Source organism: Seriola dumerili, unplaced genomic scaffold (genome assembly GCF_002260705.1).
Source record: "Seriola dumerili isolate Sdu_G_001 unplaced genomic scaffold, Sdu_1.0 BDQW01000036.1, whole genome shotgun sequence".
Taxonomy (NCBI): Eukaryota; Metazoa; Chordata; class Actinopteri; order Carangiformes; family Carangidae; genus Seriola; species Seriola dumerili.
In genome coordinates this window covers 1,067,856-1,083,963 of record NW_019174291.1, presented here as the reverse complement: position 1 = coordinate 1,083,963, position 16,108 = coordinate 1,067,856, and the positions used below count along the sequence as shown (strand labels likewise).

General features: G+C 40.5%; 1 protein-coding gene across 1 annotated transcript in view; it reads right to left on the bottom strand.

The window, feature by feature from the left end:
- sptbn4 (spectrin beta, non-erythrocytic 4) overlaps positions 1-16,108 on the bottom strand; it is an 87,897-nt gene that overhangs the window by 45,072 nt on the left and 26,717 nt on the right. Inside the window, exons 12-23 of the mRNA XM_022738538.1 lie at positions 15,632-15,934; positions 15,195-15,345; positions 14,453-14,589; positions 12,850-12,999; positions 10,736-11,104; positions 10,391-10,605; positions 10,143-10,280; positions 5,639-5,879; positions 5,267-5,425; positions 4,398-4,528; positions 4,057-4,282; positions 1,230-1,432 (exon numbers count right to left, since the gene is read on the bottom strand). Of these exons, the coding sequence (XP_022594259.1) occupies positions 1,230-1,432; positions 4,057-4,282; positions 4,398-4,528; positions 5,267-5,425; positions 5,639-5,879; positions 10,143-10,280; positions 10,391-10,605; positions 10,736-11,104; positions 12,850-12,999; positions 14,453-14,589; positions 15,195-15,345; positions 15,632-15,934 (2,423 nt within the window). The remainder of the gene's footprint in view (positions 1-1,229; positions 1,433-4,056; positions 4,283-4,397; positions 4,529-5,266; positions 5,426-5,638; positions 5,880-10,142; positions 10,281-10,390; positions 10,606-10,735; positions 11,105-12,849; positions 13,000-14,452; positions 14,590-15,194; positions 15,346-15,631; positions 15,935-16,108) is intronic.

Here is a 16,108-nt window from a genome sequence, read left to right as displayed (position 1 = left end):
TATTCATATTTATTATGTCTGACATACTCAGACATAATAACTCTAGTATCACCACTTTAATTTGGTAACAGGGAAGAATCTGGGTTGGTGTTGCCCAAAAAAGTACAGCTGTAATATTGATATTTTCATAACAACAAACAGACAGAGACCAGATTTATTTATTTCTTTATGAAAAAGAACTTTGAAAATGTAATAATTGTGAAATGATATATTATAGAACCAGAAAACAACACATAAAAACCATCATGTACCACTGTGCTCATTTATTTGTCACCATGGGAGAAAAATAAACGTCCACTGGGTTAATTCATGTAAATTAAATCTAAAAACCATATGGTTCACCACAGTGCTATTGTTGGACACACACACAAAAACCCCATCCCCCACACGCACATGTGCACACACACACATACTCGCGCACGCACACCACCTCAGCTATCACACAGATTTCATGGTCAGGTGTCAGGTCTGAGCCAAACAGGCTGGGCTCTGTGTTCTGTGTTTTGTTTCATTTATACTCTCAAGTCTCTTTTCTTCAAATTCTTTAGTTGCAATTATTCTTTTTATTATTGTCGTCTTGTGTTTGGACAGCTGCTTAGCTCTTTGAGCTTTATATTCAGCTCAACGTACAGCTCCAACAGTCTGTGCTGACATACTGTGTCAGAGTGACGGAGTTTCATCTCAAATGGAGATATCCAACATTTAAAACGACTGTGGCTTTTTACACACTAGCAACTACTCAAAGAGTGTAAAGTACATAATTTTTCTTTTTACATTTATGTCGGACATGTACATTTCCTTCTCCTTGCTTCCATTTTGCACACAGAATAATTAGACAAATTGACCTTTAAGAAAAAATATTTCCTATTGCTTCCTTTTCCAGTTCCACAGAGCAACAGTAAAGAAAAATCTTTTGTTTTATATGGTAAAATTCTATGTTTCATTGTTATTTAAAAAAAAAAAAAAAAAAATTAGAAAGTGTGTATTATTTTTGGTATACTTTTTAAATGCATATGCTCATGCTTAGCAAATATTCTCATTAAAAAAATCACAAAGCAGGAGGAAAACTGAAATATCAATGTGAGAGTTCAACATTTTGAATCTTTTTTGATAGTTATCCTTTTCGAGGAAAGTAAAACTGATATAACATAACAAAAAACAGTTAAACATTGACAGTCAGTCTAGGCTTTAATCTAGCTCATGTCCTTCTGTTTCTATGTATTTGGTACCTGTTGGCGAGGGTGTCGATGCGTTCCCTGATGCGTTCAGAGTAGATGTTGCTCTGACTGATCAGACTCTCTCCAGCCTCGATCACAGCTTTGATCCTGTGCAGGTTCAGCTCCATGGTGGTGGTAAAGTCCTTGTGTTTCTTTATGGCGGCCTCAACCGTTTCCACCGTGGTGGGCAACTCCACATGAGCAAGGGCAGATTCCTGGAAGATGAAGATGGGAGCAGTGAGGTGAATTCTAGGTTCAGAGACAGATACAGTGACGTCAGGAGATTAACTAAGAAAAAAAACTAAAGAGCCTAAAATACACAGAAAAACACCATGAGCACAGAACAGACGAGAGAGATTCCTGAAAATTAGGACATGACTGTTATTGGCTTATAAAAAATCAACTAAACCACAGGATGAACAATCATAGGAGAAACATCCAATTTTAATCCTTAACATTTAACTTTATCGATTACATTATTGATTAGTTGATCAGCAGAAAAAATATTGCATTCCTTTGTTTAAGCTTCTCAGGTGTGAAGGTTTGATGGTAAATTAAATATCTTTACGTTTTGGACGGTTTCAAGACATCAACAGATGTTTTAGGGAATTGTGAGGGGATTTTTTTTCACAACTTTCTGTAATTTATTCGACTAAATGATTAATCAAACACAGGCAGATGAATTCAATAATGACAATAATTGTTAGTAAGTCTACAGTACAACAAATCATTCATATTATTTTGCATTTGCCCTTTTATAAGGAGAAGTTCGGGCCCCTGGATACAGAGAAAATAAATTAAATTAAGGCAGAAACAACATGGAGAGGTAGACAAAGATCTATGGGCTGGAACGTCTTTGATACTTATTGAAGAAGAAATGCTGCTCTCTAAATAAGGCTCTCACCCCAACCCCCACCAGGCTAATAAGGAGCTGGTCCCTGGTAAAGATCTGTTAGCAAAGCAAAAGAGACGTTCTGGCCAACACACACACACACACACACACACACACACAGGGGCAGGGGCAGGGGAGTCAGAGGCAGCTCTGCCTGTGACATTTCGGATTAGAAAAAAACGTGCATGCGATAGACTGTTACTCTGTACATGACACAGGCTAGATCATATTTATATGTTATCCTGAAACAAAGTGATAGTTACATTCCAAAGACTGCTATAAGGACATTTATAGGAATTTATACATTATAAAAGAAAAGAGATAATCATCGTTCAGCAATGTCTAAATCTACTTTAAAAAGGTCCTTAAATACACTTAAACTGATTTCTACGAAATCCTTGCTTTCTATTATTTCTGTCTGTGCTAATTGCTGCATAAACATCCTAGCTCATATTCATGACATGAAAATGAGATGAGACATTACTTTCAAAGCTGCACTTAATCTATATTGGTAATCATTGATGCCACTAAGATAACTGCAACATCATGTTTCGTTAAAGTAATATAATCTCCCTTCATTCATGATACTACTGCATTATTTAATGCAAGGTATGATGTTTGCAAAAGATATACTTAAACACTAACCTACGATTCATGGACAGAGTTTAACCAACAAGAAGTATAATTTACACAAACCTATAAATACCATCATACTGTATATTGTTCACACAGACACACGCACATACAGACTTGAGAATCAGAAGGCTGCCAGCAGCTCTTCCTCCTACACTTCATCATGTAGATCTAGAGTTACTAGAAGCTGCTGTCTCAACAGCTCCTGCTCTAATATCACATAACACAGAGACACTCTGCAGGAAGACACCTGCTGACACACACACACACACACACACACACACACACACACACACACACACACACACACACACACACACACACGCGCACACACACACACTCTGCTTTTCTCTCGTTGGCAGAGTTATACGCTGACCACACCCAGTCCAGTTGATTTTCTGTGCATCTCAGCTGCAGTCAGAAGGCATCATTAAGCCTGTTTAGAGAGAGTGTGTTCATGCAGACACCACGATGTTTTGGTGATATACAGTATGTTTGTTCACCATGTCATAGGAATAAGTGTAGATGTTAGTCTGCACTCTTTCAACCTTTTCTGTTTCTTAATCTGCCCCTCATTTTGGTTCAGTATTAAATATGTATGTATGTATGTATACACAGTATATCAACTGATATATAAATGACAGCGCTCTTTGAGCTGCACATCATTTTTCTCTACTGATTTTCTTTGTGGCATATAGCTCCTTCTGGTCTACCACCAACAGAAGAAAAGATGCAAAAGGAAAAATAAGCTTAGCAAAGGAGATTTGTTTCTCCCTCAGTGGCAGCCAGACAAGTTCTGACAAACATCACCTAAAAGCAGCAATGTAAAATCAGCAGCCTAAAAGCATGTCATACATGTTGCACACAACAGCTGCTTTTTTTGGCTGTCAAACATCACAACAAACAGAACTTTTCTAGAGTTGTAAAAGTTACTTAAGCAGATTTCCAAGAAGCAGTGGGGCTGGAGCAACTGAAAGAGGTTTTTACTAACATGTACATCAGGTAAATGGTAGGAATAAACTATTAAATAGAAAGCCAATCACATTATCACAACAAGTAGTCAAGTAAAAACTTGATCACCAACAGACAATACGATTCATCCTCTGGGGACCATAAATGTCTGTAGCAAATTTAAGGGTAATCCATCCAAAAGTTGTTGAGATAATTCATTTTAAACCAAAGTTTTAGACTGACAGAACGACAGACAATGCCATCCTAAAGCTATGCCACTAGGGTAGCTAAAACACCACAGAGAGCTGTCCAGAGACACTCCTTTGCAACTCCTACCTCCTGCTAAGTCTTTCTTTATCTCACCTGGTTATTGAGGAAGGACTCCGCCTGTTTAACGTCTCGCAGAAACAGATGGAAAATGTGAGCCTGGACCAGAACTTCTCTCCTGCTCTCCCACATCTCTAGCAGTTTGTTCCAGCCGACATCGAGCTTCTGGAGCCACTGCTGCAAGGCGGCCTGGGGTAGGGGAGCCTCCTCGGACTCAAGCAGCTCGTTCATGGCCTGCAGGCGCTCATAGTCCTCTTCATACCTGCACCGACAACAACAGAGACCCAAATCAATCATTTTCTGTGTTTCTAGGACCTTTTAGGAAGATCACTAAGGATCGATAAGGATAAAAAGCCTCTTGTCTTTCAGTAACCCACCGTCCTATCTCCTCCTTGAGGGCAGCATGTTTGTTGATCAGTCTCTCTGCCTCCTCCAGGTCGTTGGGCAGCTGGTCTGAGGCTGCAGCTGTCTGCGTCTGGACCAACCAGGTAAGGAATGAGTCCAGATCCTGACAGGACCGAGAGAGGAACATGATTTACATTTCATCAATTCTACTGTTAGTCTAATCTGACAAATAAAAAATAATCTGCAGCCTCTTTAGCACATTATAACCATACATAGGTTTCAAAAGGTTTGTATGTAGTAAATTTACTTCTCTCTTGCAAGGTGAAATTAAAGGCAGTTTGTTTCCAGATTACCAGTTGTGTCAAAACACTCCTGCTTAGCTTGCAGCAGATAGTTAAATTTGATTCCTCAAACAACCAATTTCTCCATCACTGTTTTCACAATCTCTGTTGTCGTCTTTTTACCCTCTTCTGGGAAGAGGAACCTTCTCAAGAGAGAAACATTCTACATACATTTCCTTGTTTTTATGTGAAAAAGCATTCCTTAACTACATTAAAATACTAAACAAATGTTTTACACAAATAACCAATAGGTGAGCTTTCTGTTCTCTGCTCTGCTCTGTAACACAAAATTACCAGAACATCCAGTGTCGGCATGAGTTGCAGATCTATACTTGGTTTGAAACAATAACTAACTCAAAGCACTATTATGTTTTATATTAGCAGTTCTGAAAATGTGTCTTTATTGTTCATGTCAGTTACAGAACAGTCTCACAGGAAGGAGAGGAGCACAGTAAGACACAGAATCAAACACATGTTGTTGCAGTTCCTATTGATTGATCATTGGTTAGCTGATCAGAGTGATCAGAGTTCTTCCTGATGTATGAACTACTCCTGTGTACCTGTATGAAGCTTTGCAGCCTGCTAGCCACCATCAGTGAGTCTTCACAGCCCTGCAGGGTGCGTTTCAGCTCCTCCCACTCCACACTGATGCCATCAAACGGCACAAGAACCTCCATGGCCCGACCTGTGTGAACGGTGGCCAGATGCTCTGCCTCCTCCTACATCACCAAACAGAGACAGTTATTATAGCCTTTATGCTGCAGTTTGTATCTTCTGTGGTTTCTTACAATCACTGTTTATTTATTTAATGATTATTATTATTTTGTTTTTAGGACTGTATTTTTTTTTATCCACATGGTAATGTGACAGTTGAAAACGGACCCCATCCTTAAATGTTTGTACAGTCAGTGTACTCCCCCATAATTCCTTACCTGCAGATGCAGTAGTTTGGGCTCCAGGACAGACAAGGCTCCCTCCATGGTGGAAAGGCGTCTTTGCAGAGCGAGGACTCCTCCCAGATCGCTGCCTACGTACTGGGTGGCGTCGATGGCTTTTCTCTTGTCCTGGATCTGGGACTTGATCTCGGCGCACTCCAGCAGGTAGTTCTGCAGACGTAACATTGAGTCCAGCTGATCTTTCTTCTGCTCCACCAACTCCACGATGCTGTTCCACCTGGTATGATGTGGAGACAAACAGGATAGAGAAACAATAAAACTGTAGAGTGTGGTACTGTGGGGTAGAAATGTGTGACTGTGAAGACAGCTGTGATTTGTTGGGAAATTTTACACCTACACCTATCAAGCCCTCTCATCCCTCTCTTAACAATGTTTTCAGAACACAGGGCAAGTTTGCATAATTTGAGTAGGCTTAGGACTTTAATTCCAGCCCTAAACTCTAGGTCAAAAGAAAATGCAGCAGACGTATCAAGCAGATCTTAAACAAAATACGCATCAGCTGAGAAATATCAGCTGATTCACTGAAATGAGATTGGTTCCATTTACATATTTAAGGTTTTCTTAAGTTTTCTTAAATAAATTGCTAATTAAAAGACATGTTAAACGCTGTTATGATGACCTGATATGAACTGTGGGGATTTATCTGAGACAGTTGATTCTGTTTGCTCTGTGCTCTGCTGTGGTTTCAGCTCAGGCCTCTGTCTGCTTACCATATCGTCATACAATATGTTCTCCTGATTCTGCTCCAGACCAGCAGGTCTCAATACACACCCATTCAGCCAAGAAAAACACACTCACACACTCACACTGATGCCCACACACAGAGATCCTTGTGACTGTAATGAGGTAATGGCAGAGTCACTGAGAGGCAGACAGAACGCTCAGCAGGCAGGATGGAAAACAGCTAGGTGACGCTGACCTCAGAGCTGCAAAAGACGTCTTATGATCAGACTAGTAGTGGTGGTGAGCTTAGGTGTGAATGGAGGGTGGGTGGGGTCTCTGCTCCACAACAATGAGGTATAAACTGTGTATGTAATTACACAAGGATGCAGTAGTTGTAAACTTCCCCAAACTAAGTTTACACACAGCACAATTTGTTTTAATGTATTTATCTATGAAATAAGGGATAATCATGAATGTATGCTAAAAATCTTTCAATGATTTTAAATCAAATTACTTATAAAAAAAATAATATTATTGTAAATGTCGTCATATTGTAGTAATAAGTGTTTAATCTCTACATTGTGCTGTGTGTACTCTAAAAAGTGTTGCTACTTTATATTCGTGGCTTAAACCTGGATAGTTCCATCACAATGTTAAGAAAATAGATAAAATCGAGGGAGCTATAAACATATTGACTTACTAGTTGATAAAACTCAGTAGATTTCATGACTATGAGCTTTATGGAGTGAAAATAATCAACTAATAGCAAATATGGTTAAAACTTTCAATTTGCTCAGGATTCATGTATTTTGTTCCTTTGAAGGTTGTTGGTATTTCATTAAAGTTAAGTTGAATTTGCACACTAACACCAATACCACATCTAAGGCCAGTAAAGACATGATATTATATAGTTAAGTTCCTAAATCTGAAAGCGATTTTTTTATAATTAAAAAAAATAGCAGAGAAGGCAGTGAGAAGACAAGTGTTTATTTTGTGTGTGTTTGTTTTTATTTTTGGGACAAGTGCTCTCGGCTGGTCTCGTCTTGACTGAAGCAGCCAGCACAGATGGTCGCCCTGAGACCAACTCCATGTGCCAAGGTCACAAGATTCATGGACTCCCAGCCGTCGTGGACACTGCTGCCAGACGTAACAGTGGTCAGTGAATATGACATATGAGATGGATAAAAAAAGCCAATCCTGTCACAGGGATACCATCGATTAACATGTGCTACATCTGCTATTTTACATTTACATCTCAGGCATTGAGGAAATGCTCAGGTGGACCAGAGAAGGCAGGTAGGAGTTCAGCATCTCACTAAGACACGACTGACAGGATATGAAGCTACAATTAAAGAAAAATCACTGTGTATGTCAGTGACTGTAACTTTAGGACCGAAGTGCAGACAAAACAAATACTGGACAGGTAGAGTTCAGTGAAATAACAACAGACATAAAAGGAAATCATTTCAAAATAAGAACAGGAAATAAACAAAAGTCCAAATATGAAGTCTATAAAAATAGTCCACAGAAAGTGTCCCTTAAGAGTAGACCATGACAGTGTAAACAAAAAGAATATGAAAATACTTTGCTTCTAGATAATGAATTCACCTAAATAATTACACAACTGTACAAACTTTTGTTCCCTCTCCACCTCTCTTCTCTTTCTGCATGTCATTACCTTTCACTCCACCTTCCTCTCTTTACACCTACTCCTCCCCCCCTCCAAAAGGTAAAAAAGACAAATACAAGCAGAGAACTGACAATGACTGATTTTAACATATCCTCCCGACTCTTTAGGTCAGTGTCAGGCGGGCTCTACAAAACATAAACAGCAGAAAGGGAGCTGGTCCTGATGGTGTTCCTCGAGGAGCCCTAAAAGCATGTCCCAACCAGCTTGCTGCAGATTTCACAAACATCTTCAAACAGTCACTACGACAGGCCACAGTTCAGACCTGTCTGAAAACTGCCACCATGATGCCAGTGCCCAAGACCTCAGCAGTAACAGGCCATAATGATGACCAGCCTGTTGATGCTTTGAGAGCTGCTGGTGCTATCCAACATCGAGACCTGTACCCTCCCCCCATCTCCACCAACATCATTTTGCCAACATGGCCAATAGATCCACGGATGACGCCATTTCACTAGCACTTGACACTGCTCTCACTCACCTAGAAAACCCCAACACCTGTCAGGATGCTTTTTGTTGACTTCAGTTAAGCTTTCAATTTCCTCAACTGGCAAAAACTGCTAAACAAACTGCAGACACTTGAACTATACACATTTATCTGTCTGTGGATCAAGGACTTTCTCACCAACTGACCCCAGCATGTCAGATTAGGCAAACACTCCTCCTCTATTATCATCCTCATCATCAGTGCCCCCCAAGGCTGTGTCCTCTGTCCACTCCTCTACTCCATAGTCACCTATGACTGCACTCCCACCCACAGCTCTAACACCATAATCAGATTTGCCTGATCACAAATGAGGAAATTGTCTGCAGGGAAGAAGTCAGATACAGTCTTCATGGTGTAAGGACAATGACTTGATCCTCAACACCAATAGGACAAAGGATGTCATCCTACACTTCAGAGAGAACAAGAAAACACACAACACTGGAATATGCATCAACATAGAGGGGAATGAGCGGGTTGCCAATTTTAAATACCTCAGAGTCCACCTATCAGAAGACCTGACCTGAAGTGTAAATGCAGCATGCCTGTTCAAGAAGGCCCAGCAGCGCCTCTTCTTCTTGAGGACCCTGAGGTGCAATAAACTCTTCCCAGAAACTCCTACTCAGTTTCTACCACTGCACATTAGAAAGTGTCCTGACATCCTGCTATACAGTCTGGTACTCTAGCTGCACTGGAAAGGAGAGGAAGGACCTACAGTGAGTAGTGAAGACAGCTCAGTGGATTGATAGCTCCCCACGTCCAAATCTGAGTGACATCCACTCAGAAGAGACCCTTCACACCCTGGTCACCACCTGTTCACCAAACTGCCCTCTGGCAGCCTTAAGGTCATAAGGGCACAGACCAACTGACTGAAACAGCCTGTTCCCTAGAGCTGTGGTCAAGATGTTGAACTCACAACCAAAGTGCAAATACTAACTACAATATAATCTATTTTTAGTTAAACATATGTATTTTTATGAATAATATACTGTATCTTTCTACAGTATCTTACTGGTTCATGACTAAAATAAAGATTTATATTAGTACTAATTTGAAGATCTGATGACCACACCTGCTTTGTAGTTCTATGCAGTGTCGGTATCACTTTAACATCACTTTAACATATAGCATGTTAGTCAGTGTATAAAGACACATGCAAAGTATATAAGTATTTGTGTTACTGTTTGTATACAGTTAGGAGTTGTAGTTTAGTGTTACAGTGAAGTTTTGCTGGTATTATGGTTGAATTAATAATGCAACAACTAATTGAAGATTAGATTTAAATTTAGTGATTACACTTGAATTTATTACTGCACTGTAACTGTATTCTTTGTCTATTATTTTTATCATTTAATTTTATTAGCTTGCTCTGCATTGTGTGTTTAGATGTTGTTCTGGTGTATTTCTATGCCTTAGTCAAAAAAAGTGGGATACAAATAAACTTGCCTTGCCTAGGAGTATTATTAATGACATTAGTAGCAGTGATAGTATTGTTAGTTTAGTGCTAGAGTGTATTGTAGTAGCAAAGGCCACTTCTGGCTCAGCATTGGTGTGTTTTGTAAATCTGTTGTTATTGTTAATACTATTAGTAGTACCAAAAATAGCTGTTGTGAGTAGCTGTTGGGAGGCCAGTTTTATTTCAGTACCTGGAGTTGAGGTGATCCTGACAACCTCGGACCTCTGTAGAAGACGGGTGACCTCCATCCAGGAGCTGCTGAACTATCTGATTAACATCCAGGATCCTTCCCATCAGGCTGTTCATTTCCTGGTCCAGACTCTCAAACCTACAAAAAGGGGCATTAATGCATTGGGCCAGTCAGAGCTCGTCACTCCTCAGTTACGAATCAAAAACAAAGAACCATAAAACAGAGAAAACGTTCGCCCTCCTCCTCACCTGTGTGCCACCACCTCCACGTCCTCCAGTCTCTCAGGGATCTCCATCTTGTCCAGCCACTGCTCCTTCTCATCAATCCACAGCTCGCAGGCGTTGACCTCACTGAACATGCGGTAGACAGCGAGGGCATCATGAAGCCACTGCTGTCTGAGCACCGCCACCTCAGCCACCTCGGTATACAGCTGCTCCACCTCTCCCATGCGAACCTGCACCTCCTGCAGAGAAGAGGGGACGGTGAAGGAGAAGTGCGAGGACAAAAAGGGCAAAAGAACAAATGCAGAAAGACAAACAAAATACTTTTCACCAAATAAGTTAAAACATCTTGACCATTCTCCCTCTACCCACCTCTTGATCACGGTACTGCAGGGGCAGCCCCACCATGTGTTTGCGCAGCGTCACCACATGAAGACGATGTTTGTCGATGGCCTCGCTGACCCCTCTGTGTTTCTTCAGCAGTGACTGAGTGGAGTACTCATCATGTCCGAAGTCTTCGCTGGAGACCAGGCGGTAAGCGTCCTGCAGCCATGCCACCAAGTCGTCTGTCTCCGTGGAGAACTGAAAAAAGTTGAGTGCCTCCTGCAGGTGGCCAAGACGCTGCGCTGCCTGGTCCTCCAGTCGCTTCCACTCGCCCTTCACTTCCATGATGCGCTCCTGGATCCCTGCAGTGCCGAAGCTCTTCTCACTCAGGATCTGTTTTCCTCGCTTCATGGTGTTCTGGAGGAGCAGGGCAGGATGGAGGGATAAACTCTAAATTATTTCACACTGCGTGCAGTAAAAGGAAACCCTAGCCAACATTTTAGCCAACTTTAATCTGGATACTTAAGTAGAACTGTGATGTTTCTTTTATTTGCAGGATATTTTGGAATAGAAAATCAATATGTAGCAGTCAATGTTGATATTGTGGGGGCTGCCACAAATAAATCCATGTATGAGAAACACTGTGTTATCATGGTCCAAAAAGTAGATTGTGAGACAACTTTGAAGAGCTGAGAAAAACAGTAGAAAGGGGACGAGAAGAACAAAAAAAAATACATATCAACATACACAGAGTCCTCTGACTGAGTTACTGTACCTCCAACATCTACCCTGCATGAAGCCTGCACCTGTGTAATGTGACCATACCTCTTTGGCCCTTATATGTATACAGTGTGATCCCATGTAACACTGGTGGAAAATCTTTAAACAATGTGTCATGTGCGTGTAGCCTTCCAACAGATGGGGGACTAATCAAAGGAAAAACACGCATAATTCAGTGTAGAAACAGGATGACAATGCCCCTGTCCATAGGGCACAACGGATCACTGGATGATTTGATGAGTATGAAAATTATGTGACTCCTATTCTAGGGTCTTCACAGTCACCAGATCTCAGCCCAGATGAACACCTATGGTAGATTTAGGGCCGACATTTTAGACAGCGCTCTCCAACACCATCATCAAAACACCAAATGAGGAAATATCTTCTGGAATAATGGTGTTGATCCCTCCAGTGGAGTTCAGCAACATGTAGGGTCAACGGCAAGGAGCACTGAAGCTGTTCTGGCTGCACATGGTGACCCAACATCTTACTAAGATGTACTACTGGGGCCTTTCTGTGTGGAGTTTGCATGTTCTCCCTGTGCCTGCGTGGGTTCCCTCCAGGTACTGTGGCTTCCTCCCACAGTCCAAAGACATGGACATTAGGTTAATTGGCGACTCTAAAGTGCCCATAGGTGTGGATGTGTGCGCAAGTGGTTATTTGTCTCTATATGGCTCTATATGTCAGCCCTGTGATAGACTGGCGACCTGTCCAGGGTGTAACCTGTCCTCGCCCAATGTCAGCTGGGATTGGCTGCAGCCCCCCCGCAACCCTATAAGGATAAACGGTATAGATAATGGATGGATGGATAATAATCAAAGTGTTTATAGCAAAATCTGAAATACCAATCACCAAACATTTACCTTTGACACTGGATGCTTTGGTTTTATTGATCTTTGACTGTTGCAAAGTTTTGTTTTATTTGGTCCTTCCTACTTCATATTGAATATGCTCCTGATGGGCTTCATGTTATGATCCTGTTTCTACATTTACAGTCACATCATATCAAATTTTACATGTGATGTTTCACAACAAGTATGAGTTGACAAAACAAGAAACACATGAGGTCAATGTCAATTAATCAAATATGAAAGTGAGCAACAAGTTTCAATGATGAATGCTGTCAGATTATATAAATCAAACTGTACTAAAAAGAGGCAAGGTGATATACTTTTCTGCAAAATATATATTTTCACTATTCAAAATGATTTTTGTCAAAAAAGTTATTTTTGTGGGTGAGATCAGAGAGTAATTTATTAATGCTAATACATACATTTACTGAAGTACATTAAGTTTAAAACAGTAACTCCAGGTACTACAGGAATTCCAGGTGCTGATTCTCTCACAAACAGATAAAAACACAAACACACATGCAAACACACCTGCAGCAGTGACCGATGGGCGAGCAGTTCTCCAGCCAGAGTCTTGTGTTTTTGTAGTAACCTCAGCACACTGCTGAGGTCCTTCCCATAACCCTGAGCTCCCAGGATGGAGCTCTTCTCCCTGATCCAGGCCTCTGACTCCTCCAGTTCCTAAAAGGAGAACAAACAGACAAAATAGATAAAACATTATTACTTTTAAACAAAACCACAGGCTTTATAACCCTAACATAACCTTCCTTTCGAAAGGAAAACATTTAAAAAAAATGTATTAAATGAACTGATACCTGGGAAAAGAAAAAAAAAATTAAAGATCAATGAAAGAAAAAACTATGTAAAGGAAAAAAGTTCAGAAATATAAAGCAGTCCTCTCCTGTGATCCATAAAGTGCATCTAACACAGATCCCAGTCTGTGTTCAACAGCCTCAAAAAAGGCAGAGGTAGAATTAGCCAAATGAATCAGTAATGTGATATAATTAGTGATTCAACAATGTGAACCAATGACTCTTTGGAGAAAGAAATCCACTACTCTTATTATACACTCATTACTTTCATTGTTAATTCTAAAAGCTTATTCATAACGTCGTCACCAGCTCTGTGTTATCAAAGTGATAAACAGCTTTTTCAGCAGACACACAGATCCCCAGTCTGACGCATGGAAATGGACTGAGACAGAGTAAGACGAAATGATGCAGCCCCATAGAAAGATGTCATTAATAAAAAATGCTGATTGTACCTGTCGTTCCTGTCTAAAAGGTAAGACAGAAAAGGACAGATTATTTTTTTAACATGCCTTTCAACTGGATTAATGCCACTCTATGGCAATAACTAATCTGATCATAAATGTTAACCCTTCTCTGCCAGCATACTACAAAGACAGGCTGTTATTAACAGCTATAGTTGTATCGATGCTGTAAAACACAAAAAGCTCCATATTTGTGGAGCTCCTCTGACAAACTTTCATTGCAGTGCTCTAGGCGAGCAACCAGCACTAAAAACATTTTGTTCTCGTGTCAAAGCAGTAAGTAACAAAACATTATCATTACAGTAATTTGCTTTGTGATTTATTATTTCTTTAGCAGACATTTCTGTTGAGCCGTCACTCTCATAAGCTGACTGTACACTTGGCAAGGTTGTTGTCTGAGAGTTGGGTTATGCAACGAATGAACTAAATTGTTTGACATGTTGTCCAACAAAAGTGTTTATAGTTATCAGAATGGCCACACTCAAAGGCAGAGTGAAAAGCTGGCAGCCATAGAGATACAGAAGACATGATAATTATTAAATATCAGGATAATGACACACAATCTCTCCTGACATTCATAGTGTTGTACTCAGTCATTTAAATGAAAAGTGACAGAAATAGTTGTTTTAAGAATTAAAAAAGAGAGAAGTTGAAACCCTGCTTACTCTCTCATCTCCGACTCAGACTTTTGGTTTCATAAATTTGAAGAAATTGTCATAAGCACCCTTCCTCCTAATTCCAATATCAAAAAGGAGCAGGTTTCCACAGTTGTTTGAAGTATCCCACAAGCACTTCAGGTGGCGTATAAAGGCCCGTTGACTGGCTGGGAATATTTAACACAACCCTGTCGGACTATCCTACCTGAAAAAAGGCCCACAGCTGTCTCGACTCCTCAAGCTCAGCACGCCTTTTAGCTGCCAGTTGTTTCAGCTCCTCCAGACAGGAAGAGACGTGGTTGACGCGGTTACAGATCACCTGTGGGTCACACGGTTGGTAACCTGGGAGGCAACAAAATGATGTTAATGACCATGAAAGAAAATAAGACTGTAATTCATTACAGTAATGTACTCTGAGCTGGATCACCAAAAAAAAAAAACATACTCCTTACTGATATCAAGTTCAAAAAATCAATGTTCCTGTTGTGTCAAGGTCAAATAGTATAAATCTCCACTTGACTGAATGAAATCAATACTAAATCCTTGCTTCCTCTTTTAACTTAGTTAGTCTATGACAGATAACAAGCACTGGGGAAAAGAAAACAATCTTCATTACAATCCAAATGACTTTGCTAACATCTGTACAGAATAATGAAAACCAAACCAACAAAACAGAACTTCAATGAACTGAAACAGAAACTGAACATTATAAGCTTATAAAGGTTAAATTTTAATATTGTATAGGTGTTGCTGTGCAGACACTGAAGCCTTTATCAATGCCGAATACCTAAAATTTAAAGTACATTTAACATTTTTCTATGTGTTCTGATTAATGCTTTTGGGTTTTAAAAAACAGAACATTTTCACATTCATTAGTATTCATAGTATTCATCAGTATACTTCAGTGATGTACAAAGTATGAAAGCTCAGTGAGTGTGTGTGTGTACCCTCTATTGTGGTGAATTTGAGTGCAGCTGTGTTGAGTGTCTCGACCCTCTCAGCCTGCACTGCAATGTCGGCTTCCTGCAGGCTGTGTTTCTGCAGCAGGTCATCCACCTCCAGAAGATGCTTCCCAAAGTCCTTTGACAGCAGCTGGACCTGAGAGAGACAGGAAGGGACAGTAAGACAACAGAGATCTTTTTCTGATTTCATTTCTATGATGTTATTCTACTCATTCTTTATTTCTCTTTATAAATCAAAAACACTGACACATACTTCTGCTCTGTCTCTTTCAATTTTCACTCTTCAAACCATATAGACTTTACTCTTCCTCCATCTCCATCTCCACTGTTTCTTTCCTCTGTATCCAACTACTGATTATACAGTAGTTAGATAGAGATAGAGTGTCTCTTTCGTTCCCTCCCTCTCACACACCCTTCAATACCTGTGTGTCCTCCATCCAGTCGATCATGTAGACCATGTCCTGAAAAGTCTTCTGCAGGGCCAGGTTCTTCTCCAAACGGGTCCTCCTCCCTGCCACCAGCTCCTTCAGCAGACCCCACTGCCCCAGGATGTTCTCCTTGCGTGCCAAGATACGTCGGATGTCATAGTATCCTTCTGCCTCCATCTCTGCTGCAAGTTCAACCACCACTCCAATTCGCTCTTCATACGAGGCTATGTCTGCCTCGATGGCCTCGTGTTTCTTCATTGCTGCCTCGACCGCTGGTAGGTCATAGCCAAAGTTGTCCTGAAGGCAGAGATGAGGAAAAAGACAAAATGGAAGGTGTTTAGCCAAGGAAAGCAGACTGGACTCATGAAGATTAAATAATGAAATTAAGATGGTCAAAGAAGAACTTTATGATTTACATACTGACTAGACAGATGACATATTAAAAGATACTAGATTTGACACACTAAAGGG